Source organism: Gopherus evgoodei, chromosome 1, assembly GCF_007399415.2.
Source record: "Gopherus evgoodei ecotype Sinaloan lineage chromosome 1, rGopEvg1_v1.p, whole genome shotgun sequence".
NCBI classification, from domain to species: domain Eukaryota; kingdom Metazoa; phylum Chordata; order Testudines; family Testudinidae; genus Gopherus; species Gopherus evgoodei.
Genome location: NC_044322.1, coordinates 47,330,031 through 47,344,795, shown reverse-complemented (window position 1 = coordinate 47,344,795; position 14,765 = coordinate 47,330,031). Strand labels below are relative to the sequence as shown.

The 14,765-nt window shown below is 40.0% G+C and overlaps 2 protein-coding genes across 2 annotated transcripts in view; one reads left to right on the top strand and one right to left on the bottom strand.

Moving 5' to 3' along the window:
- Positions 1-14,765, bottom strand: part of NBEA (neurobeachin) — an 853,790-nt gene that overhangs the window by 240,080 nt on the left and 598,945 nt on the right. Inside the window, 1 exon segment of the mRNA XM_030563353.1 lies at positions 5,122-5,258. Coding sequence (XP_030419213.1) covers positions 5,122-5,258 — 137 coding nt within the window.
- MAB21L1 (mab-21 like 1) lies at positions 968-3,224 on the top strand. Its single transcript, XM_030563367.1, has one exon. It carries the CDS (start codon positions 1,411-1,413, stop codon positions 2,488-2,490), a length of 1,080 nt encoding a protein of 359 aa, XP_030419227.1. The 5' UTR covers positions 968-1,410; the 3' UTR covers positions 2,491-3,224.

The following is a 14,765-nucleotide window of genomic DNA, read 5'->3' as shown; positions in this document are numbered from 1 at the left end:
TTGCAAATAGAGTTCACATTAAAATGGACTGTCCAGATAAGGCGATTAATAGGTATTTATTTTGCAACAATGTCCAGAAAGGCATCTGAACATATATGGCGTTGCAATATATTGGAGACATATCCAATATAAAAATGAAGCTAAGCGTTAGCAAATAAGATTTACACTAAGTATCTGCTACTTCCGAGACTGAATATGAAAATAAACTGTTAAATGCGTTTAGCAAGATTTCCTTCATAGGTTACAATATACATTAAAAAAACAGGCAGAGAGAATGCAATATCTGCATAATCTTAAAATCGATTATACCCCGTCAGAACATACTTTAAAACAATTTAATTAGCGGGTGCTGTGTAATATTTTATTCTTGCAAACACTACATTGCCGAGAATCTATGGCCTTGTACACTGGCCAATTCGTGAGAGGAAATCTTCTGACCTGCAATTACAGACAACTATCAGAAGAAAAGGACACCATGATTTGACGCCAAGACCGAGTTAATGAATTTACGTATTTATTCTTTACAGAGTAAACCCCCGTATATAGCTCACTAGTTGATGGATGTCCATTAATACACCTGCATTCACATTTCAGCCTTAAGGAGACAAACAGAGATTTAGTGCAGAACACCACAGTTTTGCCAAGTCCTTTCAAAACATCAATACACGTCAAGTTACACCAAAAGGCCAGAGATTCGTCTTGATTTCCAAATGTATAGGTGGCTTGGGTGGTTTTCTGCCAGCAGCCGCCTACCTTTAGTTGGTGTGTACATATATACATACATATATAGCCAAGAGACGGATTAATTAGCCGGGTTTGAGCTGAAGGAGGCTGCAGTGACGAGACCAGTGGCGATTGGCCGCCCGCCTGCCTGGCCCTGCCTTTATAATTTCCACACGAGAGCATCTGGGCTCTTATACTAACCAACAGCCAGCTTCTCCCGACACATACACACACATACACATACCCACACACACCGACACCCTGCACTTTTCCCACCATCTGATTAACAACCCTGCACACACACAGTGATTTCTACAGGAAAACAAATACATACGAAGAGGGTTTATTATTTTGACTACTGGAAGCCTTGCTGTGTCTCAGTTCAACTTTTGTTTTTATTGCTGCCGGGGAAGTGCCGATCTCAATGCTTTGCTCTCACTCAATGATCCTTTAAAAAAAAAAAAGAAAGGAAAATATCGCTCCCCCCCCTTCGAGGCGGCTGATCTAAAAAGGCAGGAAGAGAGCATCTGAGCAGCAGTTGCCACAGCGTATTTTGAAAGACATTTGTTACGTTTCAGAGCGCTGCAGCCTGTTTCCCCTCTGAAGTTGGCTCCAGCCTTAGCAGCCGCATTGGATCCCACAGCTTATTGCGAGACTCCGGTATACAATCCGGATCTCTGCCCCAATATGATCGCGGCCCAGGCCAAGCTGGTGTATCATCTGAATAAATACTACAACGAGAAATGCCAAGCCAGGAAAGCCGCCATCGCCAAAACTATCCGAGAAGTCTGCAAAGTGGTTTCGGACGTACTAAAGGAAGTGGAGGTGCAGGAGCCCCGTTTCATCAGCTCTTTGAACGAGATGGACAACCGCTATGAGGGTTTGGAGGTCATTTCTCCCACAGAGTTTGAAGTGGTCCTTTATCTGAACCAAATGGGAGTTTTCAACTTTGTGGACGACGGCTCTTTGCCAGGCTGCGCCGTGTTAAAGTTAAGCGATGGGCGCAAGAGGAGCATGTCCCTTTGGGTGGAGTTCATCACGGCATCTGGTTACCTTTCTGCTCGCAAAATCCGGTCCAGATTTCAGACTCTGGTGGCCCAAGCCGTGGATAAATGCAGTTACAGAGATGTGGTAAAGATGGTGGCTGACACGAGTGAAGTGAAACTGAGAATCAGAGATAGATATGTCGTGCAGATCACTCCTGCTTTTAAATGCACAGGGATCTGGCCGAGGAGTGCTGCCCACTGGCCACTTCCCCACATCCCCTGGCCGGGACCCAACAGGGTAGCAGAGGTCAAAGCTGAAGGATTCAACCTTTTATCCAAGGAGTGTCACTCTCTAGCAGGCAAGCAGAGTTCAGCCGAGAGCGATGCCTGGGTCTTGCAGTTCGCAGAAGCGGAGAACAGACTGCAGATGGGCGGCTGCAGAAAGAAATGCCTCTCTATCCTCAAAACCTTACGGGATCGTCATCTGGAACTGCCGGGACAACCCCTGAATAATTATCACATGAAAACTCTGGTTTCATACGAGTGTGAAAAGCATCCCCGTGAATCGGACTGGGACGAGTCTTGCCTGGGCGACCGGCTCAACGGGATTTTACTGCAACTCATTTCCTGCCTTCAGTGCAGGAGGTGCCCACATTACTTCTTGCCCAACTTAGACCTGTTTCAGGGAAAACCTCATTCAGCCCTGGAAAATGCAGCCAAACAAACTTGGCGACTAGCTAGGGAAATACTCACCAACCCGAAAAGTTTGGAAAAACTTTAGAGGACAATTAAAATATGAGCCTAACCGATTAGTCTTCTGATTTTCAGATAAAGTTTAAACTTCCTGTTCAAAAAGTCAAATATTTCCACTTGAGAATGCTAATAATATTCTCTTTAAAAGGAATATTGCTTAGGCTCTTCACACACAGACACACACTCACAACAGCAAACACTATGACATGTCTTCGTCACAGTTTTGAAATTCCCCCTGAAAAATGTATCTTAACACCCGGAAACAAATTCGGCTGTAATTTAACATGATTGTGACCATTCTGCCTAGAAACGGCACCAATGGATTATAACAAAACCAGGTATTCTTATGTAAATCCCTCTGTGAGTAAAAGCTATTTGGATATGCCATCTGAACAAAACCCTAATGTACATTTTAATTTGTATCAAATATTGTGATCTCACATTGTCTTTGAAATTGTGGATGTTGGTGTTTTGTGATTTGGTGAACAGAAGTTAAATTGCCATTTCGGATACTTCAGGACATTTTCTGCTAAAGAAGATACCATATAAAAAGGTAGATTTTATCATGGTACTTTTGTTAATTGTCTTTTGAAGTGTCTGAACTTAAAAGTTTACATTTTTCGTTTCATATATATTGCTTGTTCTATTTCTAACATTCCATAAATATACTTGAAATGTTATTTAAATATATTCAGAAGAAATTTGGATTCTGCTTATATAATAACGCTTGAATATTGGAATTATATATTTGAAAAATGCACTTGAAATACACTGGATAATGACTTTTTGTGATTTAGATTTTAATTTCTGTTGCTGATTTTATTTAATTACAAGCTAACAAATGAAGTAAAATAAATATTGTTAAGCGTTTCAAAACTGCATCAAGTTTTCTATTTGAAAATCAGGCCAATGTAATGTTTTGAAAATCATACAGAAACAGCCCTTTTCCTACTGAATAGTTTTGAAGAAGAAGAAAATGTTGGTGTATCATATTACCACACGAAATTGTGGTGCATTAACAGAGCAACACTTTCTACAGGCATCAGAAAATAAATTTACTTTTGAAAGATTCACTGTACCTTACTAGGTTAATGTTTCTGGGTGGTTTTGAACAGTACTGAGGAAACAAAATATAGCACTGAAGCAAAGGCTACTGAATGAGCAATGAGTCTGATTCCTGACAAAAATCAATATTTTGGAGCAAGTAGTAATAAAGAAGAAAGCAAAATTTACAGGTGAAGGGGTCAAGCCAGTAGCAATAAAATGAAGAACAATATAACTTCCGACCTACAAATCCACTATGGATGTAACAAGATTGCAAGTTGCATCTGTAGAAATCAACTCCCTGTGTTCAGAGGGTAGTCAGAGAGAATAGCATGTGCACACCCATAAAACTGTAAGTGATTACAAATTGTCTGTTCATACTCCAGCATGATTATTCAGAATGTATATGTCCTTAAAGTATGGTAAGATTAAAATACAAAATAATATACACCAAAAATAGCAACGTATATCACTTACCTAGTATTTTAATAGTCAACAAGTGCTGATCTAGGCAAATTGCCGATATAATGTCCAGTTGTAAGAACTCATAGTGGGTAGGTATTAGTGAAACCGTTACAATGGCTATTGTGCAAGAATCTTTTTTTATTTAGTCCTACAAGCACGTTCCTCAGTGTCAGAAATTATTCCTCAATAGAAAACCCACTTTATTAAAACACGTTTTCAAAAGTGATAACTGCATTTTTAAAAAAAGTTATCATTGAAAATAAATTACAGTGAAGGTCTTTTTGCAAGAAACAATATTGGAGTGACTTTTAAAAGTATCTCCTGTTTTCCCCTCCCCCCACTTAAGAAACTTGTAAAATTGTTTTTTGAATAAAGCAATAATAATAAGTATAAACGACATGTCAGAAAGGTGACCTATAGCTCTCTCTAACAATTCCCCACCACATCCCCCACCATATGTATGCTCGACTTAAAAAAAAATCGGATTCAAATTTTTATTCTCAACGCTAATACAGGTCAAATATATGTAAATCGTTCTTAAATTGATTGGATATACTTCTCTTGCAGATGTCAAGGTGTTTCGTAATATTAAACAATGCAAAGAATTAGATATTTCCCAAGAATCAGCTCTTGTGTTCAGGCCCACGATAGCCATTTTCTTTTTCAGAAAGAGACTATTAATTTAAGTATTTGAACAGATAACATTTATTAAGACGTGCAGCATTTTCCTATTTGGAAACTAACGTTCTTGAAATAAAGGGATTCTATAAAATCCATTGCAAGAGAAAAGCCCATCACTGTGTCTTAGGGGACCGCAATCTGGGACCGCAGTTACCTCAAGGGATTTCAGAGCAATTGGCTTAACTGCTAAGTCTGCCCATGTTCATACAAAGGCATTCAGAGAAAGATTGTTAAAAATGCGCACGCTGTAAGTAACAGAGGATTTGCCATCATTAATACATTTCGCTTTTTAATAAAACACAGTAAAAGCCCACAGGAGTAAGAGGCGTTTGGGGGGAGGAACGGACCTTCCGCACCCTAGGATGTGCGTTCCGATTGTGTTCTCCGGGCAGTGTTTAACATACACATCGCGTTCAGACAATGCAGACTGTAAACACACCCAGCCCACCAGGAAACGCACTCTACTCACTTTGGGGTCAATCTTCTTGAAGGCCGGATCATCTTCATCCACCTCGAAGTAGATTTCCGTGGTGGTGATGGAGAGGGTACCTTTGGCCACCACCACAGGGGCGATGAGCTGTGCCGGCGTGCTGAGAACCACGGGGCCTGCAAGACAAGGGCAGGGGCGTCAGGCCGTAGCAACTCCAGCCGGCCCTCCCCCATTCCTTACTGAATGCAGGCACCCAACAATCCGCCTAATAAAGTCCATTTGTAAGTTGCTTTATGTCTTTCTTGCCAGTGCTCAGCACTCTGCTCTCTCGTGAATAGTCTGACAAGAGTTTGTGAGCGGTAGGGTGAGACTCCGAGATGAATCAATGACCAAAATTCGGGGCGGGGGGGGGAGGGAAGCCTAGAGTGAAAAATTACTGCCCACAGAAGCGGGTTCCTTCTCCTTTCATGACCTTCTTATTCCTGATTAACACTAACACTGTTTAGATACAGGAGGTTGCAAGTAGCAGTGACACGTTACATATAGTTCTCAATAAACAGGGTCAGCCGGTTCAGGGGAAGGGAGTCCCAAAAGCTCACAGTTTCCACAAAGTCTGGGGATTCATCTCTAGATATCTGCGCTTTCCTGGGAAAAGCAAATACCGCCGTCTGCACTTTTTATAGAAGCCGAAAACATTCCCTTTCATTAGTGTTAACTCCGAGTCTACAGCTTAAACCAAAAGACATCACAAAATAAAAACAAATAGCCCCAAGTGATGTCTCACAAAGCAGTACCCGACGTTTTATACCTTTCCAGCAAGATTTTTATTTCCATCTCATCGCTAAGAACTTTAAAAATAATTATACCAGAACATTTTACACGAAATATCATTATTTGAGAGCCGGGTGTGTATTGAGGAATGGGGTGGGGTAATTTGTATTCTAACTGCCAGCCTTTATAGCGCACTGTGGGAGGTTTTAATTTTAGGAAATCATTTCCGCTTTAATACAAAGAGAAACTGATCTTTAATCCGAATTCTGTAAATCTGCCGTTAAACTGCTAATGTGATTTAGGAAGTTCACTTATTTAAAACAAAAATAGATTAAATATAACATTCTCTTACAGTCCACAACCAACTTGCAGGGGAAATCTATAGCTAGACACATGAGGGAGAAGTAATAAACGCTTACTCGACATTTTGGAAACTCAGTGAAACCAAGATATTTTATAGATATCTCCTTTAAAAGCTATTCATCTCAATGTAAAAAAAAATGATCCTGGTCATATTTATGCAGTTAAAATGTTCTGTACAAAAATCGGGATAGCGTGCAAGTGACCACCAGCCTGCTGTATTTCCAGTTGTAACCCCCAGGCACTGAGTAGACCCGCTGGGGTCAATGGTGTTTCGGCACACTGGGACGGACAGTACAAGCTTTGGGCTTGCTCTGCACAACAGCACCAAGGCTAACAGGCACCGGTACAATCTTCTCCTCACACGATATTTTACATACACACACACTTTACAATCAGCTGCTGTAGGCAACACTTCACATTACTCACTTAGCCCAGTTTAGTCGTGTATCAACGCATCTCTGTCAGGGTAAACACCCAATTTCAGACTGTATTCACAATGTATTGTCATTTCCTTTGCAAAATAAATGAAGGAGAAGGCACGGATTATTGTGTACGCAAGAGGGAATCTAAAACTCACTGTTTCACTGACAGCTTTCAGCAGCCCAGTGTGGCAGGCTAGATAATATTGATACAAACTCTAGTTTCCCTTCAGTTTATTGTTTTCTATCTCCTAATAAACCAGCGTGGCCGCTTGACTCCAGTCAGCTGATCTGAATCACATGCCGCGGGTTTGCTCTGCTCCCGTCCGCTTTTAGCCTCCATCTTCTCTCCGTTATTCTGTTGTGGGAGCCGAGCCAAGCCCAGCCGCGCCGCGCCGCTACGAAACCTGGCCTCTCTGCAAAGGGCAGGGTGATCGATCTGCAACGGCGCTTTAAAGGCTCATCAATCTTAATCTAGGTTGCTCAAGTAATTATGCCCGATTCTGTTGTACGATTACAAGTGGATTTGGGTTTCTATTCCCTAGGCTCCTCTTCTTTGTGTTTATAGGCGGAGGAGCTATACGGACGGCAGCTCCCTGCCCTGCAGAACCACTTGCCCTCTTAAACAGACCATTCCCAACCCTCTTTTAACCCTTACCCAAAAGTACCACCAGAGCAGCCGTGTTGTCCTCCCTACTTCTTATGCTGTACACACAGCAATGGGTTTACGGGCCTTTGTGCTAAAAGAAAACTGCGTTAAGATGATGCATATTGGAAACAACTTGATATTCTGTCATTTTAAGGAGACGTTAGTGGGCCTTACTGAATCCCAGAAGAAAGATCATCTGTTTAATCCAATTACCTCTCTTTCCCTTGTGTTATGTGAATAAAATAAAAACAAAGTTACTAGTATTTAATGGTCAAAAGGCCAAAGCCTATAACCAGAAATCTACAAGGACAATAGGGGAACATCGTGAGTAGCTTCCTACGGGCACGTGTGTGACTGTGTGTGTGTGTACGTACACACACGCACAGAGTCACACACGTACCCGTACACACACACACACACACACACTCGCTCCCTCTCTCTCGCTCTCACACACACACACTGGTGCTATAAGGCAGGACGGTTTCACTTCCAAGATTGTGATTTAACTCAGGGATCAGTGAATTTCAGATTTTTTTTTCCAGAGAAAGACTCAGAGCTCTTTAAACGGTAAAGTGATTTTGACCAAAAAATAGTGCAGTTGTATTCAAACGACATTCTGCAATTGTAGAAACGTAATACAAGTGAGCTATGCAAATACTGTTACGAATAACCGTTATTGTATTTTCTAAGGAAAACGGATAATTTTTATGAAATATTTTTCCTTCCAAAGAGAAGATGAGCGCTTCCTCTGAATAAAGCGTAAGGGATTTCTTATTTTGTTACAGGGAACATAGATTTTAAAATCCCTGCAGCCGTCTCTCCTCCCTCCTCCCAAAGACGACACAATGAAATATTCAGTCTTATTAGTGTGTCATTTTTACACTAGTCCTTTGGAAATCTCCAATTACAACTCCCAATTCCATAGCACGTTTAAGGAGCACTGAGTCTTTTTGTTGTAGCCTTCAGGGAGCAAACCAGCCACTGAGAGAATACGAAATTAATCCACTACAGCTATAGAGAGAGAGGATTATGTTTTAATCCCCTTTGGGACAGTCTCTGGGTTTTAAGGATCCTATATTAAAATGTTTACATAAGGCATAATCAAAATACTGCAGATTTTCCATATGGTACCCAGCTATCTGGAAGCTTTGGGTTCTTTTCCAAAACACAGCCGACCATCTAGTGAAACAATAGCGCGACACACCTGACGCCAGAAAGAGTTTGATGGTTTCATTCGGTTTTGGAGATATAACGAGTTACAGCTACCAATCGAACCCAATAACCTTTGGGATTGGAGAACTGTGCTTTTGGTTTGTAAGCAAATATTCATCTCAAGCACAGACATAGTAATAAAAACGCACAGAGTAATGAACCCTCCCAGGATATACCTGTATGATATGTGGGGCATTAGGAAGCAGTTACAAAAGTGAATATTGCTACATCTGCTCCTAATGCATATTAAACTGCAACTAAAAACACGATGTTCCCACCTGAGCTCTGGAAAGACGGGAACAGTTTTCCTGCACTAGTTCACTATACAATTTGGGGATTGTTTATGGGTTGACAGGCCACCACGCCCTGTTATGGCTAGAAAAGCAGAAAAAAAATAACAGTGGAAACGCTTGTCAGGAATTTGGATGCTTAAAAAGAGAATCTCTTTTCAAGTATAATTTAGTTGAACACTTCCAACCATTTTGAAGTAGACCGGGGGGCAACAGTCAAGGATTCACTTTAGATCCGCAGGTTTTTTAATCGCTCATGTGTAGGACTTTTAGCCTTGTGTGTCCCCTGTAGTAGGCACGTGTGATTTACATTTCTAAAACAAACGATGTAGCGAATATACACTTTTAAAAAGTAATATTTGTTTTTCAAAAGTAAATACTTGTGGGATTGGGCGGTTCCACTGCAAACGCAGAAATCAGTATCTGTTTTTTCCCTTCGTTAACATTTTGATATACAGGGAGTTGGTTTCTTGTATTATAAGGCTAGCAAAGAAGGTCCGTGCAAATGAAAAGTTTTACGAGCTGACGGATAGCTTACAATTTAAAAAAATAGACATCGATACAATTACTTCTCTGGAATCTGGCCTTTTATGAAAGCCCAACAAGAGTAACATTCTGAAATATTATCTTAAAAATTTCAGCTCTCTCAGAAGTGCTTTGAGGTGGCTGTTTTCAATGGTAAGAGCTAAAGAGAAGTTGGTGTTTACATTGCAGGTGTATTTGCTAAAACGAGAGTGCCCAATAATTCCTAAGTGGAAATATGTTTTCAGTGCACCTGTTGGATTATAAAAAAATATTTTCATAGCTGGCACAGTTTTTTACTATTAACCTCAGCAGGACATTTGAGAGTTGAAAATAGTAGATAAAGGAAATTTAATTTGTATGTGGGTAGTTTAAATGGAAAATCTGATTTTGAATAACTTCAAAAAGCACACTTTTTTGTATGCCATTTTAATTTGATGACCTGGTATTACATATATAGTATACAATTAAAAAAAAAGTTCTGGTATCAACAACAGAGACATATTTTATACACATGAAAAAGATTTTGCTATTTTAAAATAAAAATCCAACCTGTTTTTTAAAATGTGTTCAGTTGAAAGATGGCAGAAATGGTCATTTATCTGAACTGTAAATCTACTATGCTTTTCATCATTTAAATTTCTTTAAATCTAAATGTGCACATGATCTAAACCTCTCAGAAATTAACTAAAATTTCTAAATACAAATAATAATAATAATTCATGTTTTAATTCTAAAGAGCAAGTAGAGCAACTTCACAATGTCACAATTTAAAATAGTTCTAAAACTAGATATCTGAAATGGGTTCACACTTTAAAATAACTGGTTTAAAATGTGCACTGAAACTTTTTTTAAATTTAAAAAGTAAAAAAGAATCTAAACCCAACTATATAATCACAGAATAAAGATAGAAGCAGAAGTAGCTTTAGGCACCAAATAAAAAAGAAGGGAAAAAGATTTGGAGTCAAGGGAACCAAAACTAATGAAAAAGATATAGATATAGCTAGCTAACTAAACTGTACAAATAAAAGGACATTTATATTACTGATGTGCAGAATTCAAATATTTAGCCATCTTTGTTCCTATGACTTTTATAAATCTGACCCCAAAAAGCATTATCAGAACAATTCTTCAGTCAATATCCTGAAATTTCTCACATCAGGAAATTAGACCTCATTTATTATAAGGTCAGGAAGAAGTGGTAGTTAGCTTCCACTCAACGATACTTCTTAAAAAGCTAAGGCCATCTTATAGGACACAGTAAATTCAGCACCCATTAAAAAGTGTTACTAACAGATTTCAACACACACTAGTATTGACCAACTTGTTGATTGTAAAAATAACCAGATTTTAAATTTGACTACTGTGCTTTATTCTTATTGCTCAATCACCAGCAAACATTAGTTTAATCTCTCCTCCCCACTACAACCCATTATGTCTAGTGTTTGTCCTTGCCTTCGAACTGACATTTTTTATATTAAGGGTGAGGAAAGTTATATGGTGCTTCTTTTTAATGGATATCAAGCTGAACAGATAGAATTCAAATTTGACCCAAGTTTTTTTCTTCTATTTTTGGACTATTAAGGTACTTTAAAAAACAAAAAGAACTGCTTTTATGATCTTTCCAAAGACAACAATGGAACAATTTTAGCAGCTCAGCTCTCATGATGAGTGTCATAACAACAAACAAATGTATTCGCATGAAGGATAAAAAAAATTGTAAAAAAAGGTTTAAATATTTCAATAGTGAATGAAGTAAACAGCAAGTAGATACTCTTATTTCAATTATAAAAAATACTTGGCATCTCTTTGAAACATGATGGGACAAATTCTGCCATACGATGTATATGTATGTAGCTCCCATTTCAATGAGAACCACGTGTACATCCAAAGGAAGATTTTTGTCTGAATTACATATCTTCTTGGTATTGTTTAGAGAGAAATGTAAAAATGCTATTTTTTTTGGAAAATGTTGTGCTTTACGATATTCATAGAAGTATAGTCCTGTTTATATTGTTCAAAATATGGTGTAAGGCATCCATGATATAAGGTTACATCCAGCTCCCATTTAAGTTGATGAAAAATCTCCATGACTGGATGCTGCAGGATCAAGCCACTGATGAATGAGGTCCTGGACACATGGAAAATACATTATGAAAAGATGCCAAACCATGCACCTGCTGATAACTGTCCAGGGTTACATCACCTGGCAAAACTCATGGCTGCAGAGCCAGGGATGAACACTGATCCTCCATTACACAAGGAAGTATGAAGGCCATCCAAAAATTATGCAATGGACATTCTGCTGGGCTTGATGGTACTCCACCCAAGCTGCTCGAAGGCGCCTTGGGGTGGGTCAGCAGACCTTCCAATGCACGTAGGGATGAATATCATGGAGAGCACTATTGAGTTCATCTACCTAAGCAGAGTTCAAATGGTCACAGCAAATTTAATGTTTTTTGATAAACAGGTTTCACCACCTCCTTCATGAAGTCCATGTCTTGCAAAAAAAATTTTTTACTGAGACCATGAGCAGTGGGTGAACCAGCCACTGGGGCAGGCTAGCTCCCAGCCCCTTCCCTTCTGTCCGAGGCTCCTCCCCTGCTGGAGCCCAGAGCACCCCCACTGCGGTCTCCAGCCCCTCTGCCCCAGCCCTGGGCCACCTGCGCCCCCCCCAGAGCCCACAGCCCCGGAACGCCGGGCAGGCAGCACATGGGCAGGGTCACACTGGGATGTTTCAGGAGGCTCAGCCTCCCCCAATCTATAATACCTGCCATCCATGGCTTAGACAAAGTTCAGGATCTATCAAATCTTTCTATTATCTGCATTACTATATGGGTAAGAACCTAGATCTTCTTATAGGCAGACATGGACTGACTAGAGATTCCATATGTGCTGCCAGCACCAAATCCTGCATAAAGTGGTTTGACTTTGTCAAAAATTTCAGAATCTCACAGAAATCTGACCTTCCTTCAATCACTCATATTCAAAGCAGCATTGCATTCTTGTCAGCCATGTCACTAGAATGGACAAAAACACCCCAGGCTCTAGAAAACTCTACTGATTAGTGAAGGGTTGTGTGCCCTGATCCCAACTGATTCTGCCCATGCAGCTGTCTCAGAGATTCATGGATTTGCAGGATTGTGCCAGATCTGAGAACTTTACTACATGATGCCTGGTGCGGCACCATCAACCATGGTCACTCTGGCTAGCACAATGGTTCTCAGTAGACTGTGCATGTTTGATGATCATCATCATGCCTACAGTGTGCTGAGCTCACTTCAGTCTGGCACTCTTTCCCCACCACAGTGGAAACAACCAATGGCCTGTCTAAAGGATCACCACTACAACAATTTATGGGGCCCAGCTGAAGTATGTTTTGTCCCACTGATGCAGTTAAAGCCTGGTTCCAATTTGTGTGTAGATGAGATCTTAACAATGTCCTTGAACTGAGCTAAAGCCTTGAACAGTTCACATGGACTTAGCACAGTTCAAGGTCATGGTTAAGATTCTCTCTCAACTGCTGCCAGATGATCCTGTATCAGCGATTGCCAAGACTGTACTTAATCATTTGCATCTGGTGAGGAGCTTGTAACTATTCAAGATTTGGAGCTCACTGTCATAATTCATACATTTATCACCTCGAGATTAGACTAATACAATGTGCCCTGCATGAAACTTCACCTTAAAACCATATGGTAACTGAGGCTGGGACAAAAAAAGAGCAGCTTACTTGTTGAGTAGTATTACACCAATGTTCCATGATCTATACTGGCTGCCTGCTGGCCTTGAGGGAGAGTTTAGGATATTGTTTTTGAACTTGAAAGCCTTAAATGATCTGGGACCTACCTATCTTTGAAACCACTCTCTTCTTTTGTGATACTTTGCAGTTCTCTATGAGGAATAATAAAATATGCTCATCAAAAAGTGAAAAGGAAAAACTTCATCTGATTCTGGGAAAAGGGAGCATGGCAGCCAAGGTGGCATCATGCTACATAGCAACCTGCCTTCGATAAGAAACTGAGTCTAATAACAAATGGACACAGGATCAAACACCTAACATACCATGTAGCAATAACTTTGATGGGTTGTACCTGCTTCTGAAGAGCTACCTGTGGGGTCTGTCTTTTTCTTGGCAACAGTAGTATAGCTTGTCATGCCAATACGTTTACTGAATTGAATCAAATTGTGAGGACTTCAACTTTGGAATTGTGAAATAGACCATTTCACTACCTTCGGGCCATGTGCAAAGTTTTTATTTCCTCAAGTTGTGGAGAAAGAAAGGGTAAGATGGCAGAGGGATAGTATGCTCAGAGAGTGTGGGGTAATTGGACTGGTTACTTGCTGTGCGCATGTTGGATTTTGGGGGAAGAAATGAGCTGTTGAATTTGTGTATGTTATGTATTATGTACATGTTTGTAAAAGGTGTCAAGGGTATAGTTGAGTCATTATTTCAAATTTATTTAAAACTGAAAAAGTTGTAAAAATGCACACAATTTCCCAGACTAACTTTAGGGGACTGTGCATACAGCAGCTGAAATTTTACTGACAGTTGTTTTTGAACACAGTTGACACTTGCATGATTTCCTTGACCAGCGAGGACAGGGATTTTGTTGGAGACCAGTGTCAGGCTGCTACCTCCTTGTCCTTGACTACTTTTTATAAAACAATGTTCAGGAAAAAAAATCCCTGTCCATACTGGTCAGTAAAACTCTGACTATAGTTCTAACTCTGTTTAAACACAATTGTTGCTAACATAATTTCAGATTTAGGTCAGAGCCCTGCAATCTAATCTGTGTAGGCAGATTCTTACACCTGCATGGAGCCCAATGAAGTTGTTGGGGCTTTGCCTGTGCAGATCAGAGTGCATGAGGCAAGGCTATAGTTTGGATAGGGCCTAGACAATGCAATGACATAATGAGTACCCTGAGACAGTAATTCTTGGGGAGCTGAGGGGCTTTGCTTGCTTGGTCATTTGCAGAGACAGTATTAAAACAATCCTGCATCCATCATAAGTAGGAGACTGGTATCCCCTAGAATCCTGGCTATCTGATAAGTAGGGGAGAGCCCTAAGGACATGAAAAGCTGTCTCAGTACACATCAAGAAATCCAGATGCCATTTTAAGTGTTAGGGAACCCAGCTGCATAGGCATCAGTCTACTAGGGAGCTCAGTATCCAAAATGGATGGATAAGAATATACATTTTTAGGGAGCGGGTGGAGGAGAAAGGCATGGTAAGAGGTGCTCTTCAAAGTTGTGTTTGGGAGTCATAAACTTTGATAGACTATTTTGGATAATATGAAATCAAATTGATTAAAATACTGAAAGGCCTAAAAATAGGATGTTTCTGAAATTATTGCTTTTGATATTTTCAAGTAGGAAATGGCTACACAGCAGTTCTCTCTCTCTCTGTGTGTAATTTATGACTGACTTTAAATTAAACTTATGTACAAAAAT

Bases quoted from the DNA above. Each gene is read 5' to 3' on its own strand.
- MAB21L1 (XM_030563367.1), top strand. From the start codon at position 1,411: ATGATCGCGGCCCAGGCCAAGCTGGTGTATCATCTGAATAAATACTAC.